Genomic DNA, 26,792 nt, shown 5'->3' on the forward strand with positions numbered 1-26,792 from the left:
TAGCTTACTTTAGGAGACAGAAGATACTTAGAGAATTTAATTTATTCAGTACTAGAGAGATGAGGTTTTTAAAGTGGTAAATTTTTATTTTTAAGGGGGGGGGGGGGGGGAGATGCTGTTAATTTCACATAAGTCGTTTTCCCAATACCATCTTTTTTATTTCTTTAAACAAAAGCATTAATTGGAACTGAGGAAGAAGTCTTTCTCTTTCTTAGAGACTTGGCATTTTATTTTCGGCTAAGACTGAAAGGCATTGCTGCCTAAGCTGACGCTAAACTGGCAAATCTATGAACTGAAGCCAGTATTGTTACTTGGATCTAAATTTGTAAAGATATTTGGTTGTCTTAGAATAAAAGTTGAGCATACAGTTTACCTCAAGGGCAGAGTTATACTCTAAAGATTATTTGCACAAGTTTGCAGCTGAAAACGTTGCTTAGCTTATTGACACGTGACATTTAAAGTAGCACGTTGGTGGAAGGGAAGAATAATGGCAAATGATGATGAATGTGTCAAATGGTCATACAATAGACAAGATCTTCACCCGCAGGCTCACTGCTTTTTAAAGGCAAAGGGCAGAGCTTTTCTACAGTGGCAGCTAACATTACAAGGTGGAAAGTTTCCAGTGAAGACTGTGATTTTGAAAAATCGCTTTTATTGTGTTTTTAGGGAATGAACTGTTTCGGTGACAGATAAGACCGGGCTTAGCTATGGCTGGTATCAGTTTGACTTAGAATTTCATTTTAAGTCATATTATGAGAGTAGTGCAAACCCCCAGGCACCCAGCTCAACTTACAACTGATTTATATTGAAATTGGGAATTAAAATCTAAAAATCAATCTAAATAATTAAATTAAATCCGTCTAAACAAAGGCAGTGCCCGTACAGCAGGCTATCCTGATTCAAGTATAGCAGTTTGCTAAGGCTTGCTTGCCCACAAAGCTTGCTTTCTTTTAACTAATACTCCATAAAAGTTTTTGGCTACTGGCAGGGAAGGAGAGCCACTTTCTCTGCCTTCTGCGTGGAAGGAAGTTCTTTTGGAGAACTTGCTGGATCTGCTGAGGAACAGAGAGAGAATTGTCAAAATTTGATATTTGACATGGCAGCTGGAAATCCAGCATGTGTTAAAGGATTTTAGATACCTTTGAATAGAACTGATTTCAAGATGTGAATTAGCAAAGACATCCTTTAATCCCAACTAGTGTAGTTCCCAAAGAACTTTGCAGGCATTCCTGTCCTGTTTAGGAGTTGTCATGTCTATAAATTACCCAATTTAACTAAGTATTGGTTGTGATGTCTGAAAAAAATTGGATTAAATTTGGTAAAGGGACAGGTGCTGTCCTTTGGTGAAGGACAGAGAAAGTGCTGCCTAGTCTTCAGCAGTCATAGTAGTGGTGGGTAGTTGGGACTGGTGTTACGCTTTTCCATTTCGTCTTTTCTGTGAGCTGCTACTTCTGCTCCCCTGGGACCATGGAAGGGTAATGCTACAGTACTGCACAAGAGAAAACAGCTCAGGTGAAACACTTAAATCCACACCCATCAATTTACTCTGTTCTCACACTATTCTCTGAGTTGTTCCCATTGCCTCTGGAAGTGAGGTAACTCCCAAACAAAAATGACAAGGGGTTAAGCTAGTGAGACAGCTGTTGGAGTAAGATGATCTGAAGAATTCTTTGAATGTTGGTTGATAAATACAATATATTCCACGTTTATATAATTGTGTGGTAGCAGTTATAACAACTATACCTGTAGTGTAGTTGTATGCATCTCATTTAAGATATCCCTTAATTCTTCTGTCTGTGGTTTACACTAGTTATATATAATCGTACCTGATCCTCACAACGTATCTGTGAGCTAAGGAAGTACCATCCTTGGAATGCGTTGGGGGACAGATATACAAGGGAAATTCTTCCTTAAACTGACCTGAAAACAGTCTTTTCACCCATTCTTTCTTCCAGTGGTATTTATTTCCAAACTGGACTGAACAAAGATACGGTATAGGTGTTAGACCTGGGCTAGATTTGAGTTCATCTTTTTGTGTTCATAGGAAGTCCAGCATCAGGTCATGGAAAGGGGAGACTGCTTCCCAGTGGGCGAGAGCACTTTGCAGTGCTGTCCCATCAGCAGGGAAGCCCCAGCTGCCCCTGAGGACAGGGCAGGAACAGAGCAGTCGGTCAACACAAGAGAGAAGTGGGAGGATGGAGAAACCCTAGAGCAGGAGTGAAATCGAATGGACCAGAGGAAGAAGGGAATAAACTGCTTGGATATTGAGAAATTGCTTGCTATTCTGTTTCAGTAAGTAATCTCAGTAAATTCACACTTTAAAAAAAATATAAACAAGGTGGGGGGTAACTGCATTAGAATACCAGCATAGGCAGAACTAGACTGCTCAGCGGTTAATTGAGTGCTGTGAGTGGTTTTATTTCTGAGTCATGCAGTTATACCAGTCCCACACAAAGGGAAACTTTTACACCATATGTCAAAATCTTCCTTATGCAATCTGAATTTTCAAACAGTGACTAAAACCGCTCATTGTTAAATTTGTTGAGGGACCTTAGATTAACATGTTTTGATTGTGAATTCTTTCAGGATATTGTACTAAAAAGTTGGGTAGAGTTTGAGCTGGCGGGTTTTTACAGGAAAAAAGCAGTGCCCATTCCGTGATTCCTCAGGCATGGTTTGTCTGCAAATACGATTACTGCCTATCTAATTTAGGATTGAGCAGAGAGGAAGAAGTTGTTGCTGATGATGTTAGTCATGACAAAATAAAACAGATTTCACAGGAGAAGAGTAAGAAGGAAACATATTTCAGGGTAGTGAAAGCAGCAACTAGATTTTAAGAAACTTGTCCATCTTTGAAGCTGTCTGTCAAGGGCTGTAGCCACTGCCATGTTCTGGTGTGTACCGTCTCTTCTTTTATTACCCAGCACTTCACTTTCGCAGGCAGGTGCTGAGAAAACCTAACCCTTATATAGCATTTTGCTTTGTCAAGATCTGAGTCCTTGTTTCTGTGGCTTGTTCTCTTGTAAAAGAAGACACAGATATGGTCCTACCTCAGTCTAATCAATATCTGGCTTAGCTGTAGGAAATTAGTCCAAATTCAAAGAGTTGCCTCTCCAAATAAGCGTCTTGACCATCGTGAAGTTGTGGAGTATGTTATTTCGTTACCTTTTCTCAGCACAGTGAACAGGACAGACCAGTTCTTGGGTGAGTTGCTCTTCTGGTATGAGGCAGATGGAAATTTTTCTCCTAGCTCTGCTGGTTCACGTTGGTTTTCCATAGCTGAGAGGGTTGAACAAACCTGTCGCTTACTTGTATGCGTGGGGTTTCTGGGGGGTGGGATGGGTGAGTTTATCAAAATGTGCTTTGTAGAAAATCATTCCCAGGAAGAAAACGTTAGTATCCCAGACCAGTAAGCAGTGACTATTGTCTCAGCCCAGCAGCCGCTGCTTCTGTGGCTCAGTGAAGTCAGGGTTGTTGCAGGAGGAGTGTGCTAGCCAGAGAGAAGACATCATCTGAAGCCCATGGCCTGAAGGTGTGAGTATCTACCTGGACGGGGAGCAGAATTTTAGTCTGTGCTTTGACCTGGCTGAAAGCTGGTGGTTAAGACGTTCATTTCGCATCTTTCTGGCAGCCATGTCCCTTTTCCTGGGGCTGCAGATGCTTGTTTGCTTCCTTGCTTTCTAAAGCTGATCTTTGTATCCATGAGGAGACTCACAGGGTGAATTCATACATGAATCCAGAGGTTCTCTTCCTGGTCTGTCATGTGGAAAAATGAATGCGTTCAGGCACACTTTCTAGGTTTTTGGCTTCATCTCAGAACGCCTGTGTTTACAGCAGGCCATTTTCCTGTTACAGCTGCTCTTCTTTTGGCTAACTTCCTTCTTAGCCCACTAGGTTTGTCACTGACCCGACTTAGGAGAAATGTGTTCAAAGCTGACAGGCTTCTGGCTATTTGTGGGGTCGCTTCTTTCCTCTGTAATGTTCTACTTTGTATTAGGTCCTTATGCTGGAGGGGAGCCTGCCCGGCACGTTAGCTCCCTTGTGAATGCAAGGGAACAAACTGCAGTTACGTTATTGGAGAGGTTACTGGGCATTTCTTTGTCCCTGCAGTGTCCTTCATGTTCTGCCTGTCTTGCTTTAGCCTAATTAGCCGCCATGTATAGCAGAGCAGGAGGCCATCAGGAAACAGGGAACGGTTGCTTCAAAGCCTTGCGCCCTGTTGTGGTTTCAAAGGAGTGCAGATGACTGATGCTCCAGATTCTGCTGTCCTACAGCCTGGAGCAAGGATTGGGTCCCTGAGGTCCCACATTTGCTGCAAATTGACCTAACCATCAAGCTGTCACTTGTACAACTAACTTACTGCCTTTTCTGTTAGCCAATCCAAAGCGGAAACTACAACAGAAAATAATTCTCTAGAGTTGGTGAGTCCCTGTAAGTGCAGCTAGTGAATCTGTCGTCGCTTGCCGTGTGAGAAGCCAAAGTTAGCCTGGGGCGGTGTTCTTTTATGTAACGGAGGGGAAGTGGCGCTGGTCCAGGTGATCCAGAAGCCCCAGGAGCCAGACCATCCTGTGACGTTGGCCTGATTAGCTGTAAATAATCCTGGCTCAACTGCCCTGTTGGGTATCTTTGCCCTTCGCTGTTGTTTCGGTGAGGGGGAAGGACGTGTGTTTCCTAGCTGCGAGGATATCATCTCCTGTGTTTATGAATGGGACTACCTGCACCGAGATCTGTGCAGAACTGGTTTTGGCGCATGCATGGAATGAAGTATGGAGGGAGAGAGTGGGTTTATGAATGCTTGTACAGAAGCATCTGGATAATTAACTCAGCCATTAGGTAGGAGCATTTAAATCCTTAAAGACATTTTCTGTGGGAAATACAAGGTAATCATCTCCTCAGGCACCCAAGAGAGACGTGGTTCGATGCTGACTTCTGCCTTAATTGCACAGCAGGAATTTCGGTGTCGTTTTTGAGTCTCACCTGGAGTAATGTACTCAGTATCGCAAGGATCTAAACCTAGTCTTACTGCCAGGGTAACACCATCATCACTCGGCCATTCTTACTAGCTCACCTGTCTCCACTGACCAGCTGGTGCAGTACCGTGAGGGCCCAGGTCGATTTGCTCTTCAGCCCCACAGGAACAAACGCCGATCGGCAGTGGGGCAGGAGCAGACACTGACCCAAGTCACAGGGTGTGTTCCAGGATAGCGCGGTTACGCTGTTTCAGGTGCTCTCATGGGAGCATCCTAAGCCTTGCATATTAGTCAGCCTTTCCCATAGTTGCTGTATGTGAAAGGTCTTTGATCTATGAATGAGCCCAACACATGGTGCTTGCTCACTCTATGTTAACAGCAGAGATGTTATTTTTAGCTCCTGAATTCTTTTTCTTCTTCACTATTAGAGCTGAAAGACCTTTCGTCCTTAAGACAGGCAACTGTTCACTACATAGTGTGTTTGGGACAACGTGCTACGTAAGGCTAACACCTCTATTGGGAACAATTTTTTTGCAGAATGGGTAAGTGGCTTTTTAAATAGCCATTAAAAAATCTAAATAAAGTCGTTGTGTTTTAAAAAGTTTTAAAAAGAACTGTTATCTTTGGAACATGTAATTTAGAGAACTTGCTGCAGTAATCCTTGATTTAGAGCAATTACTGCACTAAAGTACTTGCTTTTTTCCCTTTAAAAACAAAAACAAAAACCAAACCCCAAACCAAAAACCAGACAGGTTTCCAGCAAAGGCTGGGATAATTGACTGGAATGGAAATGTAGCCAAGTCTTGCAAAACGCCAGTATACAGCTGCTGTTCTCTCAGAGGTCTTCTCCTGCCATCTGAGAGTGTTCCTTTGCCTGGTCACTTGTTTTGCTTTTTTTAACGTAATCACTAGTTGCTAGAAATAAATATTGCAAGGACTAATATGCTGGTTACATTCTTACAATTGGGTTTGTGTGCAATGCATGCTGGTTGAAGAGGAAGCTGTTTTATAACATTTTAAATTCTGAAATTTCTTATGCAACAGAGCTTAAGGGTCAGTTATAAACAATCTAATCGCATAGCTTCCTTAGGCAGTAACTCACCTGTGTAATCTCTTGTAGCTCAAGCTTGACTCAGTCCAGTCTCACACCAAACAAGATTCAGGAGCTAGAGTACAAGGTATGCCGATTCAATGTACAGTTCATAATACTTATTTTGCAGTGGTGCTCAAAAACCATTGGAATAGTGGATCTACGGCTACAGTGGGTTTTTTCCTTTTGAAGTCCTTTAGTAGAAGTCAGGCAGCTGCGTCTGTTTCTCAAAGCTGTGGAATACCAGTCCCTGAACAAAAGGGGGAAGGTGTCAGAGAAGTTGCTGGTAGTATTTGGGGCCTGAAAGACTCAGAACACCTGTATTTTCAGTTTTGAAGCATGCAGAGGAGCTGCTTGCTATTGCAGGAACATCTCACGGGCACCCCTGGCAGTAGGCAGGCCATGCAGACTCTCTGGATCCGACACCATGAAACCAGGCCTTCCGCAGCTGATTCTGCCGCCAGCTCCAGTCCCTGACCGTGGGATAAGTTATACAGCTATAAGAAATTTAACTGTAGTCTCCTATCCCTTGTGTGGGCATGGACTGCAGCCAGAAAGGAATCCATGTTCCTGATCATCAGCTTAAAACCACTGCTGCATTCACTAAGATTTTAGTAGGAAACTGAAGATGGGGGGGAGGAATCACAGAGCCTGGTACTTCCACACGGGCCAAATCTAACTAAGAAGCATAAGGGAGCACCGAGCCTGCCCGTTCCTTACTCCTGGTATGAAAACAAGAAACTTCTGCTCTCTTTAAGAAGAAAAAGAAAGTAATCTTCCAAAATGACTTTACTTCAGGTGAGCAAACAGCTGAATAGACACATTGCATTTCCTATAAGGGAACACTGAGCCAAAAGTCTTCAGCCTTAGAAGCAACTGTGCCTTCCTGGGCTTGTGTCGACCTTTGCGGGATTCTACTGCACCAAGCGTGAGCCATTCTCTTTTTTTCTTTTTTTTTTTTTTTAAAGCCAGACAATTGACTTTAGTTTTATTACAAAGCTTTTATTAAAAAACAAATGCTCAGCACATTAACTCAAACTGGAATGACAAAAAAAAAAAAAAAATCGGTTGACAGTATTTTTGGCAAAGGCTGTGCCTTACTATTTTAAAAAATGGGTACATCAATGCTCATTTCAACAACTGGCATAAAATCCCACTAACAGGCTAACAAAAACAGATACAAATACAGAACAATTGAAGTAATAATTCAAGTGCTGGGCTTTTTACAAGGAGAAGGGGAATGGGTGAGAAGGAGAACTCACTGCAGTCAGATTTGCTGGATGTATTGCTTATGTTTACAGAGTAGATGATGCAAGACTGACGTGTCTACTGACCAGCTGACTGTTGTTACATTTATTTAGTTCTATAGGACACTGTATTATATAGACTGAGAGGCCACTATTTGTTACAAATAGTTTAACAAAAAAGCCACCTTTTTTCCATACAGGTTTTTCCTCTGGCAGAAAAAAAAAAAAAAGAAAAACCCCTTTTATTTAAAAAGTATTTCAGATTTCTGACACTTGTTTAAAAGCTCATACCTAGTAAAATATACACCAAAGAAATTACAAACTAAAAGTTAAAATATAAAAGCATTCAAGTTTCTTAAAAAAGCTAAAACCAAAATTGATCCTGTCGCACCATTAAATAAAAAGAAGGTTGAGTGTGTCATCCTGGTCCAGGCAAATTCCATTCCTCGATGTGCTGTATGGGGCAGCTGTGGTCTACGTTATTCTGTTGGCTGAAGCAGGCATAGACAGCCACGCTACTTTGTTTGCTGACTCGATATGGACACAGATGAGACGGGGGCTTAAGAGTGCAAGGCAGAGGTGGAGTGAAGACAAAAGCTGCTCTGCTGACCCAGGAGCTCATTTGCTCTATTTATATCAGGGCTGGACCTCGTGATAGTGAAGGATTTTGGCAGTGATTGTCTTTATGATTCAGTGTCTCTAGCAGTGACATCAGGGTGAATGACATCCTAGACAGACTCCTTGGGGGTGGTCTGTGTGGATGAAGGACACACCTAGGGTTTAACAAGCTTCCATCTCCAGAAGGGGTCCTGGTGTCGCCGCCTTTGCTTTGCAAGTTGAGAAAGCATTTCTTTTCCCACCTACAGGGAGGGGAGAGAGAGAGAGAGAAATACTATATGAAGCTTTTTTTTTTTTTTTTTTTTTTAAATCCTTCAAAGAAGCTGGTGATGGGTCACTGTAACTACAACACAACCGTATGAAGTGGAATGTGTCCTTTGCAATGTCAAAGTTAAGTGCAGTTAATTGCTATTTGCTCTTGCTTGAAGTTTGCAAGAATATTTATGGAGTACTTTGGATTGTAAATAGATGTCCACACCAGCCAGAAAGGTGGGGTTTTAAGCTATGTAGACATTCAACATATTACAGAAGTAGTTCCCTTTTGTAGTGGATTTTGTTTATCTATCTACAACATTTGACCCAGGTATCCGTTACAAAACTAGACATCCTCAGGCTTTGGTACTACAGTGGTTGAGATCAATTAAACCTCTACTTCAGAGGTTCAAGCTCTACTCCCTGCAGAAATGAAGAAATGCTGTCTTCTGTAAGCAGCTGGGTAGAGGAAGGTGGTGGGTGAGGCTTGTGTGAACACTGACCCTACCACCCGTCCACACGACTGGGGAGGATTCGTTCTGCTCTTCAGCGGGGTAGGGTGCATCTTCCAGTTGTGTAAGGGCCTCTTACCTAGCAATAAAGTTCACTAGGATCTTGGAAGGATTGATGTTCTTATAGCATGTGAAAAGGCCAACAGTGCAAGCCTTACGGGTATTGCTCATCCAGAGAGGTACAGTTCTTCATCGTTAGGTCTCTGGGTTACATCAGCTGACTTATGCAATTGCTAACTCAACCATCACCCCTGCCCTTCTGACCCAGACAACTGGCTTATAACAGGGACTCCACCCAAAGACTGTCTAATGAGTCAGGCGTTTTTCCACAGACAGACACATGCTCTCCAGTAATGGTCTCAGGATTATTGGTATCTCAAAAAAATCTATGTTAACCTCTAGGCCTCCAGGTACTACTCAGCTGCCAAACAAGTAGAGGGTTCAATGAGCAGAGCTTTTGAGAATGACCAAAATTAGCACAGGAATGCAGTTCGGTGGAGAAGGTGAGTGGATTTTCACCAGAAGAAACACAAAGTGCTCAGTCACACAAAGAAGATACACTGCCAGCACCTTGAATCACGCAAGGCAAGACAGAACAAGTTTGTGAAGAAATGGTTTAAACCACAAGTCAAACTTCTGTTACGCTAATCATAATAGATAGACTGCTTGAGCCTGTAAGAGCCACAAGCAGAATTAATCAGCAAATATTACAGCAGCAGTATTTAAACCAGGGCCATTTATAACTGGGCATCCACCTCCCATCTGCTGCAGCTTCTGTGTAAGCCATTACAGCACAAAGTGTTTTGCCCGTACTGGTTGAGTACAGCTCCTAAGGAGTTACACATGCTAATGTACGCCAGGGTAGAGAGCCTCCAAAACTGATTTCGGACCCTTTGATTTTAGTGAGTGCAAGCTGAGGCCCCAAAATCTTACTAAACAAATTGACTCCTCATCAGAGGCCACCCATTGTTTTAGTGGAAAGGATAGTTGAGGACACTGAAGAAGTTTAGCTGCAGACTAAGGTAGAAAGAGCAAGCACAAACTTATACCAAACTGTCCTGTATAGCTTTAATTTGATGGACTTGCTCCCCTTCCCCAAATAGCACCATCCCTGATACATAGCGAATAATTTTCACCTGCTGCTGGTAGCCACAAAAGGACATTTAAAGCCGCTGTGGCCTCTTAAACAGCACAGCTGAAAGTCCACTGGCAAACCAGTGGTTTCAACAGAGGTGGTCTGTATTGACTAATTCAGTTCCTATTTCCTCATAAAACCAGCCCAAGTCCCAACTAAAAAAAGCCTTCCGAGCTTCCTGCCTTTTTTTTTTTAATAAAGTAGCACAGTGCTCCGTAACACATGCGGATCAAAGAGCTGCAAAGGGCTCTACCTTTCCAAGGAGCACGAAAGAGAGGCCAAGCAAACAGCAGAGGAACACTGGGGAGAGCACCCTGCAGCTTTATATTTATTTTGTGCCTTTTCATCCCGGATTTTCAAAGGTTTGGTCCAGGTTGCTCTTCCTGGGAAGGTTTTCCTCTCAGTCTTACATGAAAACATTCAGCTTCCTGTTGAGGAATGGCCTTGAGGCGCCAGGCCAGTAGTTCACAGCAGTCTGATACAAGCGCTGTGATTCAGAGCTACTCCCCATTAGCAGCCAGGAATGTCTACTTCACTGAAGGAAATGAAATGCTCTTCTGTTGAGATGGTTCCCTGCCTCCTCCCCCCTTCCCTTACCAGCAAGCTGTCTTTGAAGTCAGGAGGTTAAAATAACGACTGCGGCCTTGCTCTGGCCCTCTGCTTTTTCAAACAGCGGCCATCGCTTCTTTCTCAGTCCCAGCGCAGCTTTCGCAGTGCCTTTCCGTAGCCCCTCTCGGCGCCTGGTTATCCCCTGCTGCCGTGGAGAGGCTGCAGATACGGTTGTGATTCTGCACGGGGGCAGGCACAGCGAAGCCCCACATACTCCTATTTCGAAGTGAATGCTGCAGTACAGCAAATTACACAGTAGCCATCCTGAAAACAGTATCTAGAGCCCAGCCTTTCCCCAGCTGCACATTAAGGCTACACGCTGGAAATTGCTTCTACTGCTGATAAACCAAATAATACCTAAAAAATACAAATGATGATGGTGTTGCCTTACAGATATAAAACAGGTCAAATCAGGATTCTTTTCAAGAAACCACAGGCATGTGCTAAGGAGACTGAAGACTTCCCACATCTAAGGCTTCACTGGGGGGCTGTAGCTGAAGTCTCGCCAAGCGAGGCATGCCCTAGCAAAGCCCAATCCACAAGTGAAGTCGGCGCAATCAAAGACTGCAATTACAGCTCCCTGGCTGTGGTTAGGCTTCAAAGAAAGTGCTGCAAGTCACATTTTACATATGTGAAGTCTTGAGCCTGAGCCACAATAGGAGGCACTGTCTGTGCCATTAGCAGTGTACATCTGACTGCAGGGGGAAAGGGGGGGGGGGGGACACCTCGAAAAGAAACAGAAATAAAATTCAACAATAATTCAGTGTCAAAAGAAAGGCCTTACTACTGAAGAGATAAAACTGTGTTTCAGGAATCACTATAGTAAACCTAAAGCCTCCTAACAAGCCTGGGCTCGATGGCTGAGGGCAAGAACATCAGAGGGGGATCACAAGTCCGCCCCATGCTTGGGAACGAGATGGATTGAAGGGTGGGTCCGCAGGGGCCTTGTGCTCCTCCTCTAGTCTTTAACTCCTCTCCGTTTTTCTAGAACAGAATCTTCTAGGGAGAGGATTACGCAGCTTCATCCAGGTCATGCTAATCGTAAGAGGCTATGGAAGAAAGTCAAGAATGGCTGGGTCGGTACAGGAGTAAGCACGGAGTAAAAGAGATAGCTAACCCTTCACAGAAAGCAAGTAAAAATTTTACACCAGGTGCTTTTTTTCTACACTTTTCCCCACCATAGGTTGTTTTCATACAGTTGTAAGAAGAGACAAGATTACATATAACAGTAGTTATATGTACTGAAAAAAAAAAAAAGAAAAAAGTCGGTCTCCAAACCTGGCTTTTAATCCAGTACTTCAAACAACATGGCAAACTCAGGGACCCAGCAGCTGAAAGTGTCATTTTCTTCTGAAGTCCAAAAGGAACATGTTCGACTTACTGCCAGGGTTTATCCAATACTCCAGAAACTCGGGTATGCAAAATCAGGTCATTATTTATCAGGAAGGTTCACGCTGTTTGTGAAGCCCCTTTGTATTTTCTTCAGCAGCAGAGCTGGAGAGTTTCAGGCGCAAGCAGATAGATGCCGGTGCTGCAGTCTGCTCCTCTTCCTGCCCAGCTGTGCCATGGTTTGTGGGGTTAGCCTAAACCAGATCCTTGAAATGTTCGGGGCAAACAAAAACAAACACTCCACAACCTTTGTTGTTTCTAAACAAAAAAACCACCTCCTAACAAAACCCCAGTCATTTTAGTAATCCGATTTGCTGCAGGGTCCCACAAGCTGTTACAGCACATGGATGGAGAGACCTACGGGAGACAGGAAAAAGCCCTCTCTGCAAGAGCTGGATACCAGCAGGCAGCAGAGGAAACCTTTTAAGCTGCCTTTGTTGCCAAAGAAATTACATAAAACTGTACCCTAAAACTGTAACAGATATTGCCATGTTGAAGCTATGTCCCTACTAAGTTTTTCTTGGGTTTTTTTCTCCCCTTGCTACTGTTAGCCTCAGCCCATTGCTGGTAACTGTGAATGGAGACTCGAGTAACAAATTATCCACTAGCATTTTAGATGCCCTGAGGTAACTAGTGTATATACTGAAAATACCTCTCCATTGACTACAGGTGGAGTCTGGAGTCCTAACTTCTTCCTCTTAGCTTGGCCGAAGCCGGATGTGTTGAGCAGCAGGGATACCCCCCCGCCATGAGTCAGAGACCTCTTCCCGAGCAGGTTAGTGTCAGCACGGGAAACGCCCAGGTATTTTAGGGCTCCCACTTTGTGCGGCTGAAGTCAGCGATGCCAAAGCAGGTGTGGCTCTTATCAAAGGCCCCCAGTGTAGGCAGCATGAAACTAGAAGCTCTATCGCTGAGCTACAATCTTTAAAATGATCCTACTGGAAGACCCAGGACGTGTTTTTCCTGTTGGGGGTGGGAGGGGAGAAAGGTTGCATGTTTATAATAAAAAACAGATTACCTCTAGACAGCTGTCTCTAGCAGCTTCTTAAAGAGGAATAAGATAGTAAAAGTGATCTGCAAGGGAGGGAGAAATAGGCTTGTCCCCTTTTTGTATCTTTATGGCATATAATAAATATTCAGAAGACTATTTTTTAAATTATTTTATAGACTGAGAGCTGTGAAGAAAGATGCATCAGTTCTAGGGGCACTGAAATTGCTACTTCAGCTTTCACCTGCTGTAACAGAAGACATGAAGTACTGGTAAAGTAGTAAGTGAAAATTCTTTCAAAAGAAAAAATAACAAACTTTATAACAAGGTTTCCTTTGTAGATCATCTTTTCTGCCACAATTAAACATAGGTTAGAATTTACACTGTACTTTGAAAGACAATCTCAACATTTACATTTTCTAATACATGGAATAATTTAAATAGTTCCTTTCATGCAACCAAAGGTAAGTCAGATGTTACCCAAGTATCTTCTTGAGCTTCATCAACTCTTCTACACACAGGCAACACTACCAGTGTAAGACAGCAGTACACAGAAACCACTACAGAATTCAAACACATCAACTTCACTTTGATGCAATTAAGTCATCTCAGCAGAAAATCTCTACTGGTCCAAAATGCACAAGCCTCCTGTTGCATATCTCAAAAGACACACATATGGGAAGAAACCCAACTATTCATCAAAACGTAGTCTCACCTACTGTCAAGGCAAATGCACACACCATAAACCTAATTATATGTAGTTATTTTGGCAATAACATTTTACCTTGTGCAATTTCAGGTATCCCTGAGATGAAGGATAGAGGGCTCTCAAAACTACCAAGTTTCATTCTCATGCAACTTAACAGTAATGAGGAAACATGTATCTTACTTTTGCAAGGAGGAAGCAACTTCAGAAATTATGTGTCTCTGCTCAGTTAAGCCTCCTTAATTCTCTTACCCTCTGAGCTCTACTGATGCCTGTGCCAAGAACACGAATTCAGAGAGATGGTTGCTGGTACCATTTCCCTCAGTTGCATCTAACCCTGCTCACACACGACGCCCCAGTGCCAATGACACCTTCGCTGCACAAATGCTTCCAACATTTGCTCCTACTGCTGGAACCAACAGCAGAAAGCTGGTGTCCTGAAAGGTCAGACTAAAACCCATACTGGCTGCCAGTCTCATGTTTACCTGGCTAGACAGTGGTGCTTCAGCTGGGCCGGCAGTGAGCTTCCTTCCTTGTACAGCTTTCCAATCTGCACACTTTCGAAACTGTTTATATGGTACAGTCTTAACAAGCAGGTAAAGGATCAGAGATTTAAAAGATGACTTGCATAAAAAGTCTTAAAGTAGAGGATTAAGGAACTGACTGGTATGAGAAGGTTGGCTCTATTAGCAGTGACTTTTGCAAGATCGAATTTAGGCTTTTTGGTTTGGTTTTGTCATTTTGGTGGTTCTGGTCTTCAGGGTGGCTGGTTTTGCATTCATGTATATCAGAAGACTTCTTCAATCCAATCATAATCTCTAAAAGTCAGAGGCAGACAGAAACAAAACTCAGTGCTAAAGTTTGCTAAGCTTTGACAGAACTGCATTTAAGTACAATTCTGTTGAAATTAGAGGACAGATTTCACCCAAGCTTAGTCTCCAGAAACAAATGGGAAAGACTTTGACAATGTCATTACAACTTGCTTTCTAGCTGTTCAGGAATACAGTATCAATTTCTCATTTTGAAATTTTTCATGTAAATACACTAAAAAATGAAAATGCAATACAGACCCGGGATGAACACTAAAATGCTGAGGTTTTCATCCAACTGGGAATGAAACCACATTTCAAAATCTTATGTTTTCTTTATGAAACAGTTTGTTTCTACAGAGTTTTTCTCATGACCTTAGAATTCTCAAGCTGGTGGCGAGTTTACTAAATCCACTAAAATACACCGTTTTCATCCAGAGAAGAATGGTGCACCGGCCGTCAACTCCCTGTCCCCACCCTCTCCCACAGGAAGAGTTAGAACAATAGTCGTCCCACTGTTCCTTCATTCTAGCCCAAGCCGCCTACTGCTAACACCTCAGAAGTGAAACGAAATGGGTTTTTTTAATCACTTGTAAATGTGGCTGAGTTCAAACTTCAGTAGGCATCTCTAACTTCACAGCAGCATCTGCAACTTGAGCATCTGTGACAAAATAAACAGGTTCTAGACATTTGCCTGCTGAATTATCTACTTTTGCCCTTTGCCAGTGTCAGTTTAAAACATGAAATGCTGAAGGCCAGCTTCATAGCTGACTGTGCTACATCCTTTGATTGCAAAAACTGTTTTGTAAACACTTAAAAGATTTTCTTCTTTCTCTAATCCCGTGTCTATGCTGATTGTCTAGTTGAAAGTGTTCTGCTGCTTTTTTATTTAGAACACCTATGCCTGGCCCCTACCTTGGCTTACCCTTATCCCTCCCATAGTCTCTGATTGCACCCAAAATAGCTTTTATACCCTTCCCTCCTGCACTTCACAAGGCTCCTCTGCCAGGCTGGTAAGGGGAAAGGGGGAACGGGGTCTGCCCTGCCACACCTCTCCCAGCAGGTGTCAGTGCCCTTCTGTACCTGCCACCCAAACGGGAGGCGGCTTTTCTTCAGGTTTGCTCTTTTGACGTTTTTCTAGATGTCGGAGAGCCCGAGAAAGAGAGGAGGCTTTCTGTCTTTCACCCCAGCAAGATCAACGTCAGGTCAGAATTAAGTTGCAGGAGAGGATCTGTCTGAGGGCTATATTCCTTGTCTTTGGAAATTTCTATGCCTATCTGAAAAAGGCTGAAGTTAACCTAAGTATTCAATAATATAAATGTTTCAATCCAGCAAATTCTCTTCTGTTTATTCTGTCCCTCTTGCCTATGCTGAAGGCCACCATTCGTAGGCAAAACAGGGAACAGGGAAACATGGGTCACACAGGAAACGTAATTTCTAAGCACATCAGCAAAACATGCCTGCACCACCATCACCACACAAATTCTCACACGCACTAACTTCTGCGCAAATTCTCCAGGCTCTGTTTAAAGCTTCTGAGCCATCAAGGGGTATAGAAGGGGTGGAGAGTTTGTTTCATTTTAAACTACTCCAGCAGCAATTTCAAGAGCACTAGACAAGCCAGGTTAGAAAACATGTGCCTCTGAAAGCAAGGTACCACATCCTCTTTGCATCTCCTTTCCAGGATGCTGGCCAGAAACCCATGGTCAACCATGACCACAGTCATTAGACGATTCTTTTCCACAGTATTCTGGCTGTAGATTGGTCCACTTCATAGTCTGCTTTCACAGCCTCACTCCATTTTATTTCTAAGTAATAAGGAAAAAACAATCCAGTCATAAATTGTTTGTTACAACACTATCCAAAAATCACTTCTGCACTGAAATTTGGCTCTAATTTCCATGTAGGAAGTTTGAAACGTTATAGATAACTCACTGTTTAAAGTTAAACAGTCTTAATCTGATCCTTCTAAGTGCTTCTGATTGTAAATCAGTAGTAGTTAAGTTTTCTCATTTTTGAAAGCTTTGCTAATCTAAATGCTAATTGTCATGGAATTTTGCAAGCCACAAATACACTTCTCACAGGTTTTCAAATGTCTGCTAAGCTTCTCTATCACTCTTTTTAGCCCTTGAAGACATGCCAAAACACAATGTTAAATTATGTAGCTTGTGAGGACTTCCCAATTGCATCCTGCCATATGTCAAATGATGTGCCTTTTACAATTACCGTACATAGCAAGTCATAAGAAGTTAACTATTTGCACGTTGCGGAACAAATCAGGAGGAATTTTTGTTACTACCCTGCTATTTCCTTGCTGATTTAAAAATACTCATGAGATGCTAAAAATTAGCTTTTTTCCCTTCCAAAAGTCAAATTGGATAGGAAATCAGGAATATCCACTTCTGACACAGAATTGCTCCCATTTACAAGTCTTCTAGAAGGCTGTGCTTAAAGTAACAAGAAAACACCCACCTTTCTGAAAGGTGCTCAACAGACGATCTCTACATTGTCCTTAATCTTAGCTTTCCTCATTTTCCCTTCCCTCCTGGCCTCTCCCAAATTCATTTTTAGCATTATTGGGTCTTATGCCACTCTCGGTTGATTTCACAAGGGAGAATAAAGAAGAGGTATTTCTTCAACAAATAAACGTTCTTTCAAACATTGCATTGGGCCATGTCAACTGAAAACAAAATCCTGCTTGGGGACAGTTCCACAACTCTTAAAGAATGGTGACATGCTTTGGAGTACCCCGGGATAATTTACCAAACGCTGGAGCACCAGGTCACAGTATTCCTAAAGTACTATAATATTAAAGTGTTTTACAAATTGGCCATTCAGCAGGCTGGAGAAGATCGCAGAACTCGGCTAAATGCTAAGCAGTGAAGCCATAAGAAGCCTGCTGCTGTGTACAACCCCAGGCAGAGGAGCAACTTAACGCTACCACCTTGACTTCACCACTCAAATCATGTCCATGCCAAAAAGCAGGTTAGAGGTCCTCTTTAAAAGTCAGTTATGCGCTGAAGTGTTCATGGACAAAAAAAAAACAAAAAAACCCCACACACCCAAAATGTTCACAGTATCTTAAATCATTTCTGTTTGCATGTCTCTTCCGTTACTTTCCTCTGAACATCCCACCACACAACCCTCCCACCATTTCATCCTTCTCACTTACATCACCGTAATTACAGCCCTGGCTGATCTCGAGATTCTTTCTTTGGTCTTGCCACCTACTCATTTCTGATTCTTCTCAGATAACAGAACGCTTGTCTCCTTCCCAGACCTCCCACCCTCCTTCCCCCTCTTCCTTGCACCATCCGTACGGGTAAGAAAGCTAGTGTTTTCCTGTCTGCAAGAGCTCTTTGCGGCACTCACTGAAAGGCATTCCCAAACTTATTATCTCCATCCAGTAAAGACTACAACAGCTCTGCTGTGGGCCTGGTAAGATATTACGCTTGTGGGCAAAACATTCTTTGGATTAGGCTTGCAAAGGGCAAGAGTCTTAACCTTCAGAAGTTTACTTTGAAGTCTGGCTGATTCAGGTTCCCTAAATCGTTCTGTGCATTTACTTCCAGCCAGAGCACATCTGTACATCTCCAGTGGAGAGCATTCACTCGGCACGCAACATTTAGTGAGGCTGCCTACATGCGCATATATGGAGTCAAGAGCATATATGGAGTCAAGAGCTTCCCCCTTCAGTGGAAGAAGATACCTACTGTTCTCATACTCCCTGTTATAAATTGCACAAGGACAGAGAAACAGGTATGACCAACAGTTTCCACACCGATACAGAGCTTAAGAGGAAGGAAGGAAGGAAGGAAGGAAGGAAGGAAGGAAGGAAGGGGTGTAGAGGTAAAAGGGAAAGAGAGAAAACCCACATACTCAGAACATTCATCCTCTTCTATTTCAACTCATCGTCTACTATGGAAAATGCAAACAGAGAAACTCCAACAAAAGTAGTTCAGTGTAGGCAAGGCAGCCATCCTTAGATTGTAAGGCATCCAAGAAACCAAATATCCCCCAGTTTTTAACTGTCACTTGAGCCTTAGTTGCATTCCAATCCCAATCAAGCGCTGTGTGTCAATTCAGAGAAAATTATGTGTGTTTTCCTTACTGGTACTGTGTTAACATCAAAGGGAAAAATACAATAATCATGGACCTGGGCAACTAAGCTGAAATATCAACTATAAAACTCAAGGTTAAAGCACCTTTTTTTTTTTATTAGGTATAATACTTATGGTAGTCACTGTAACTAACGGTACTTTACAGCCACATTTGTTGTGTAGGCTACAGAACCCAAATGCTGCAATCCACATCTAAAATCAGCATGACTCAGGCATATTGCAAAGGGCAAGACTGCTTGCCTGAAAAACTTGTGCTTAGCAGGAAGAACAAAACAGCACGCATTTTGCCTTTTCACTTTACTTCAGCTTTCAAAAAAAAACCCCAAAGTCTTAAACCCAACCAAGTTTAGACTAACCAGCATAATGGCATATGCATAATGGCATATGGCATAATGGCAACAGAAGAGGCTTGAATCATGCAGATGGACTGACACACTGCACAGAGCAAACGTAACTTGACTTTCTCTGGCTGAAAGTCCAAGCAGAGCAGAGGGCCAACAGGAGGCCGCTTTGCTGACCAGCGTGAGTGCCAAGGGGCTCACGTGGCCAAACAAGGCAGAGGGAGAGGGGAGAAAGAGCCCGTTTCTGTTATAATGCATAGGTGAGTTTAGGAAGTGTTATTTTTTTGCATGATTCCTGGAATTCTCAGGGATCTTCCGAGAGCAGTCTGGGTTAATTAGACAGTGTAGAAGCAACTATTCTGTCAAATGAATGCTATTCCTAGTAGAAAACGTATCACACTGAGAGGAAGAGAAGGACCAGCCTTGCAGCACAAACACTGAGAAATGAGGATCTCGCTGTGGTAGTGTGTGCACTCACAAGCAGACTAGAAGGTGTTATTGGATATGTGTAATCACTAGTCGTTCCACCTTCGGTGCAGATTATATGATATGATTGATATGATATGCTATATGAAGAGAGAAAACACATGCTGGAAATACAACAACAAAAAAACCAACCCATACCACACATGAAATACCTCTGTACAGTTGAGGGAGAAATTCTTGATATAACTGAAATACAGTCCCGTTTTCTTAGCAGATGCTTTGTTAGTATACAGGTGAATAAATTTTAAAAAAGTGTACCCAGCCAGCCAGCATCTTGTAGATGTCAGCACATAAAATGTACCCTGAAGCCAGCGTCTAACCTGCTCTTATGAACTGTGACAGTCTGCTGGCTGGGAGGGTTTGCACTGCTTAATAAACCCATCCCTGTGCTTCACAGGCAGACTTGCAGCGAGTCAGTGAGGTATGGTCAATTTGAAAATATTAAGGTTAAGAAGTGAAATGGTGAACACCTAATAGATAGCCGGTATAAAAACCATCAGTAGTCAAAGTAACATTAGCTTTGGGATATGATACTTCTGCAATTTTTGCTAAATTCATATTATTGCATAAAATTTATAAGAAAGCTTATTTTACAATTCAGTTTCATCATCAGGAAAGCTTTAGAGATGTTCTTACCATGCTTCAGATGTAGGCAGCTGTCATTCTGGGGCCTGTACCTGTAGAAGATTGTTTTCCTTTAACAAATTTCTGTTACAGAGTTTTTGCACATTCCAAATAAGTTTGTTTGCTACAGTATTACATGGATTTTTTGGTATGTTTTTGGTTTTGTTGTTTGGGTTTTTTATGGTTCTTATACCAGCCATTTTTGATGGGGAAAACAGGGTGTTTCTTTGTATATATTTTACAGGCAAAGAGGAGACCTCACTGATGCTTTTAGCCAACCTACTAGGCAGCTGTTAGTGTACACAGAAATGTAAAATACAGCGATAAAATACAAAAAAGGTCACCAGTGTCCAATAATCCCACACAGTATTTCAGTCATAGTTAAGTCTAAGGATGATACAACATTGATTGAGGAGAAAAGCAAAGGTAAAGCAGGACAGCGATTGCAGCAACGCGTAAGTTCAGCCAAAGATGTGGATGCCGTCAGGACTGCTGCGTGGAAAGGCATAAGGGAAAGGAGACATGTACTGTGTGCATTTTCACAAGCTTGCATTCAAAGGGAAGTATCTTAAAACATCCATTAGAAGCAAGTGTTAGAGAAAAGCATGTAAAAATTAAATAGCGCAAGCCCTGGTTTCTAATATACACCTGAGGTGAATGGTACGTAAGAGTTGGTCACGGCCTACCTGATGCTGATTCCTGCAACTTTTCTCTCTTCCTCTTCTTTTTCTTCCCCTGAAAAACAGGAAATTTTGCCATACAATTACATGCACGGAACTGCTTTTTGTCGCTCCCCCACCTCACAGCATAGAAACAAAAGCCATCTGGACACTGAGAAAGGAAACAAAACTATTGGTTTTGGGGTAGCTAAAACCTTTTCTAACCCACTTCCAACTGTTTCAATGGTAACAAGGTTTGCTCTCAGCATCTATGGAGAAGTACGCACATGAGCAATACATATTTTTATACCCACATGGAATCACAATTTCTGGCAGTTTTTCAACTAATGCTGACAGCTGCAAGCATCTAAAAGACTTCTCACGCTTAATAATCTGATGACACGTATGTTGATACAATAATTTATGGCTCTTACAAGAACTCTTCACTCATTCAGATACTTACACTATCATACATGGCAACAGCAGACAGGGTGTTGAAAGTACCTAGGACAACCATGACTTGTCCCCAGGGTGCAAACCAGCCAACTAAAACTGTTCTGATAACGTTCATACCTTAACAAAAGCCAAGTCTCGTATGGCTGTGCCCGGAGAACGCGCTGTGCAATAACCAAATAGCAGACTGCTGTACAGCGGAGCACCCTTAACATGACCAAGGTGCAGGACAGAAATGGACGTCTGGCAGCTGTCTTTCTTGGACACCACACTGGCACCAGCGTGCCGGCGCAGGCTCGTCGTGCCAACCCACACACTCAGCCTTCTCCCGCACCCCCATCTATGGAAAAGGCCAGAGCTCCTGGTTCGCACAGTCTTTCAGGAAACAAAAGGTCAGTTTAGACCCACAATTTTAAACCTCAATCATTTTGCATCGCCCTAATTACCACTTTGATATTCCTCCATATGACTGCTTTTTATTGTCCTGTATCGTCAGTCAATGCTGTTTTGTTTTGGTTTGGTTTTTTTTTAAAAAAAAAAAAAAAAAGTCATACCCATTTACATCTTAAAGAAGCCTTTGAGCTGCCAGGACAGGCTCTGACAGATGAGCTCTGGCAAACACTGGTGCAGTTGCTGTAAGCGGGACTGCAGCCCGCTGTCCATCCTTCCCCCCAGCCAGAGGCCACCCCACTCAGCACGGCTGGCAGCTGCCAACGCCTGTCCTGGCACAGACCGTGCCATGCACAGTGGCCACAAACTGGAAGGGCTGAGCTGGAGAGACACATCTTTCCATTAGCTGGCTCTGCAAGGCGACGGGATGGACAGCAGGTGATGTGAGAAACCACCTCAAACCACTGCAGTGCTCACTGATGGACAGCAAGCGAGGGCCCCAAATACAGGCTACGGTGAAGCTATGGCAGATGAATTTAAGAAGTCTCCAGTCCGCTCTGACAGCGTGGGCCTGCCTGACTCTTAAGGTCCTGCCCTTATTTATCCTGAGGCTGGCAACAGGGCTGAGCAATGCCTTGTGAGTGAGCTCCCAAATACGGGACCAAGACTAGGAGTTGGAAAGCAGATTTCAAGGGCTCTGGGGAATTCAGAGTGATGTGCTTTATCACTTAGGCACCAAGGCAATACTTCTGCATTAGTGCAGACATTAACATGGAAAATCATGCGAGGAAAATTATGTTCTATTCTCTACGTCAGGCTGACTTCAAGTGCTAAAACATACTGAAAGCTGATCTGAGATCTGTCTATGAGATACCAGCAGTGGAGGAACAGAAGGAAAAGGCTGGGCTAAAAACGAGCTGTCAGCATTCCCAAATGAGGTAGCTTCTGACAACTGCAGCACACGCAGACACTACCACATTATGAAAACACTGTGCTGCTCGTGACTGTCACACAACTCTGCAGGACTACTTTGGGTGTCAGTAATAAAAACATAATAAAAAGCACACAGATACTGTCAACAGTTGAATAGCTCATTCGCGACACAATGCTTAATGTTTTCTTGAAATTTCTGAAATCCTGAATAAGCAGGCAAACCAAAATAGAAGAATTAAAACCAAGTAGTACATATTTTTTAGTTCTACTGTTTTGTGAAATTCAGCCACATGAAACAGAAGAGTCACCCCTAAGTCACTTCCAGCTCTCAAACTAGTGCAGTAATATCTGTGCTAAATGAATACAATTTCATTTTCTTAACTGCTCAAGTTAGAAAAAATGAAGGGGAAAAAAGAAAAAAAAAAAAAGGTGACATATACCTGAAAAGGTTTCAGTGATAAACTGTGATCTACTATGATCACCTTCTCACTACCATTGCAACAAACGTGTGAATTCCTGGAGAGGCAGAGAAAAGGACTGCAAGAGGAAGCTAGCAGAGTTCTCCGTTGTAACATATAGGACTGGAGTATGTCAGAGCTATACTTCCACACAGGATGTAGGTTGGAAGCACATCAAAGAGAGAATTCATACGTGCCACCTTACACACTCTGAATGTCTATCAAGGCATTTAAGAAACCGCAGGTCCACTGCTTGTGCTATATGGCAGTAGGCTGTGGCAAAACACATCAGGTTCTCAAAGTCAACATAACCGAGCATCACAGGACAATCTTGAAGGCTGATGTCCAGTAAGCGTGAGCTAACAAGGCTCCAAAGTGGTTTGATTTCCCAGCAAGTAAGTTCAAGACAATTAAAATCCCTTGTTTTCGGGGAGTATATCACTAAGGCCCTATTTGTTGCCAGGTATATTTCAAGACAGCTCTGTTGACACGGTCTGGTCACTGAAATAAACCCTACCTGCATAAGGTCATGACAGCTCATCTGCTAGGAAAGATGACTGTATAAAACAGGCAGAAACAAGCTGCTAGGGCTTACAGTAGTGTCTGTGCTTACAAAACTGGGCACGGATGTCAGCAAGACCAAGGCATTTGCTTTGGAGATGATCATGTAGTTTCTGTGTCAATGTCTTCCATGCCAAAGATCTCCCTAAGAGCCTCTAGCTTACAATGAAAATTTTGTTTAAGCTGAACAGTAGCTGTGCTGGATTGGAAGTGTTGGGTACTTCTACAGTTTCTGTTAACACTGTATTTAGGTGCCTCATACTCTTTAACGTCCACAAGACATCACTGAAGTAGAGAAATACTACTGTCCACCTAATACAGCTGGAAAACTGAGCCAGATATAGCATGTACACTTCCTATCACAGTAAATAATGTCACAGCTGATGGGGGGACGGAAAGGAGCCCATATCTCAGGCTAGGATCCGTCTCTCAGGGTTGCAGCTTGCAAGTTTCATAACATAACATATGACTACACTGACAGCTCACTGTAAGCACAATAGTATAATTGTGCAGTGCAAGCTGTGCAACGTGCTATTAACATTTGTTTGATATTTAAGCATAAAATAAAGAGTAATTGTAAGAAAACTTCTTAGCTTCACCAAACTGTATAAAAGCAGAATCTATCATGAAGTTTACTTACACAAATTTTGCAGGCTTTATTTCAGAGATGGACCATTATCAATTACTTCCAGCTGAAGTTCAGTTTGCATTAAGATCCCTGAGCTTTCGGTTCTCTTGAAAGAGACACACCCCTTTTTTGCTCAGGTCTAAAGGTTTCTGGATAGCAAGTGATCCAATAGAAAATTATGGAAAATGCACAGCTGTACAGCAGAACATAAGCTTTCAGACAGTACTGACAATTATCTTAGAAAAAAAAAAACTTTCCATGCTAATTTTTTCCCCTCAAAAACTGTGACCTTCAGAAGAAGCATCTCAGCAACAACAAAATCTTAAGTTCTCCGGACGCTTGAAGTGCAAACAAATATAAGACTTATGTTATATGTTTGTTCACCATGCCTCCATCCAGAACTTTCCACAAGTTAAAGAGAAAAAGAAGGAAAAAAAAAAAGTTAGGTAAAGGAAGTTAATTTGAAAAGAGCCTTCAAGTGAGTGACTTACATAGTTGTCTCTTGCAGACCAGCCTGGATAAAGCTGCATGTGTAGCTGCCTTTCTTTACGAGCTAGTTCATAATATTTCGCTTGTTCTTCACGGGAGAGAGCATGCCACTGCAAACAAAATAAGCATAGCATTAGACTAGGAAATAACTCATACCTAGGCAAAGGATGACATGAGCAAGTGTTTTTGTGACTTTGATTCAGTCCTTCCCCACTGCAAAAATGAAATTCATTAGCAATTACAAGCACCCATGTTATTAACCAACTTTCACACATTTGTCAGCCCTGCAACTGCCAAGTGCCTTGAGCAAGACAAAAATAATTTATGGAAATGGCTCACCAAATAATGTGCTCACAGAACCATGCTCTCCCAACACTACTTTAAAAAAAAACCCAAGAAATCCCCCCAAAACCCCAAACAACCAAAAAGCACCCTTTAGCTCCCAACAAAACAGAAAGGGTTTGTGCTGCTTTTGAAGGGCAGCGAGCTCCCCACCACAGAAGGGTTTGCTGTCTTGTTTTTAAGCAGCAGCCACACACGGGTTTTCAATGCCAACGCAGAGGGCTTTCTGGGCACCACCAGGCTCCTGTTCCAAGACCAACCTCTAAGTATTGAGCTTCAAGGTACCTGCTTTCTGATTTCTTCTTGTTGTAACAGAAGAAAAGAAAATGGCAACTGCAAAAAGTTTCTAAGATACAGAAACCACAAAACTATAGTCTTCCAAATTACATGAGTTGACCTCTGTAGCCAAGTAGGGATAAACTTCCTGCTTTTATGTACTTAAAAAGACAAAAAAAAACCCCAAACAAAAAAACCTTCACAACCTGCACATTTGAAAAGGCACCAGATACATCAGTATCTAATAATTTTGTTCTTGTTGAAACACCTGTCATAGACCTGAACCAAAAAGAGTAAAGGCCTTTTATTTAGAATCGGGTTCCATGGCTGCAGCGTTAGACATGTCTTCTTGTTTGACTTTGACAATGTGCACGGGGGGGCAGGAGGAGGAGAAGATATTAAAAAAAAAGAGACACTAAATGATTAAGACACTCATGCACAAATAATTTACATAACTAGGATTTCAGATCACATTTGTACGATTTAATATGTCGTTTTGTTACACGTCAGAAGATGTGAACTAAAGCGCTTGTCTAGCTTGAGCTGGCAAGTTCGATGTGTTACTGAGAGCACGGCAGCTCAGCCTGTTTGCAGCCCCCAAACTCCGCGCTGCGTTCCCCAGCTGGAAGGTAGCGACCATTGCGCTGTGGCATCACAGAGCCCGGCAGCGTGCAAAGCGTCAGCGCTTGAGAACAGAGGTGGTTCCTGTTCCGGAGTGGCACAGGGTATAGTAAATAGTGACCAGGATGACTGAACACAAAACATTTGATAATAATTAATCTCCAAGCAATTATATTGGATAGCTCATGCGTTGTTTGTACCACCGTAAAAGTGGAATTTGAGGTACTTTCACGGAGAACAGTAACTTGAAGGGAGGAGTCCAAGCTGTGGAAAAAGCAGGCAATGGAGCACTGAGGCTTGATTCATTACCAAAATGGAGGTAAATAAGCCACTGCCCTCAGTCAGGCCAAGGAAACAAGGCTGACATACTAAGCAACTAAGATCGATTGCTGAGGGAGTGAGAATGAAAACATGATCCTAGAGACCTGCATGAAAGAATGGAAAAGGCAAGCACCGAGATGTCCTTTAAGAGGAGGTAACTGGAACATCAGAGAAAAAGCAGAAGGCTGCAGGAACTGGGACAAGTACCAATAGATTTCTGCTCTGTGGGGGGTGGGGGGGACAGGGGGGCCAGTCTTCAGATTGTAACAGAGACGTAGCAGTTAAGGCTGTGGACTGACTTCCCACTTTAAAAGCAGAGGGTTTTCAGAGAGTTGCAGTGCCTCTCAAGACTGCCTTCGTCAGTGGTCAAGAAGAGGGGTTCACTGAGCAAGGGGGTTTGAATAACCCCTACTCAAACCCAGACTGATACAAAAGTCGTCCCTTTTCTCATTTCCGGGACAGTCAAGGGCAAAATGGGCATTTACCTTTGCTGCTTTCCCTTGGAAGAACACCACTGACAGCGAACATGAACTTTCTAATTGTGGGTTGGCCTGCATATTTTTTTTCAGAGCATGGAAAGAACAAAACATGCCTACAATGCCACAGAAGCAAATGGCTCTCAGCAAGGCTCTGGGACATATACCGGGATCATCGGTACTTGGCTGTTGACTTTAGAGACATTCAAAACTTGACTGGACAAGTCCCTGAGCAACCTGATGTATCTGGACCTGCTTTGAGCAGGTGTTGGACTAAATGGCCTCCAC

The 26,792-nt window shown here is 42.7% G+C and overlaps 1 protein-coding gene across 5 annotated transcripts in view; it reads right to left on the reverse strand.

Moving 5' to 3' along the window:
• Positions 1-7,055: 7,055 nt before the first annotated feature.
• Positions 7,056-26,792, reverse strand: part of LEF1 (lymphoid enhancer binding factor 1) — a 71,870-nt gene continuing 52,133 nt past the window's right edge. For 3 of the 5 annotated variants that reach the window (XM_075500704.1, XM_075500706.1, XM_075500708.1), the window contains 3 exons: positions 24,471-24,578; positions 20,584-20,632; positions 7,056-8,167 (listed from right to left, as the gene is read on the reverse strand). In XM_075500704.1, the coding sequence (XP_075356819.1) occupies positions 8,088-8,167; positions 20,584-20,632; positions 24,471-24,578 (237 nt within the window). In that variant the 3' untranslated portion in view covers positions 7,056-8,087. Of the gene's footprint in view, positions 8,168-19,909; positions 19,951-20,583; positions 20,633-24,470; positions 24,579-26,792 lie in introns of those variants that run through there. The other 2 variants (XM_075500705.1, XM_075500707.1) reach the window with 1 other exon arrangement.

This window comes from Mycteria americana, chromosome 4 (genome assembly GCF_035582795.1).
Source record: "Mycteria americana isolate JAX WOST 10 ecotype Jacksonville Zoo and Gardens chromosome 4, USCA_MyAme_1.0, whole genome shotgun sequence".
NCBI classification, from domain to species: Eukaryota; Metazoa; Chordata; class Aves; order Ciconiiformes; family Ciconiidae; genus Mycteria; species Mycteria americana.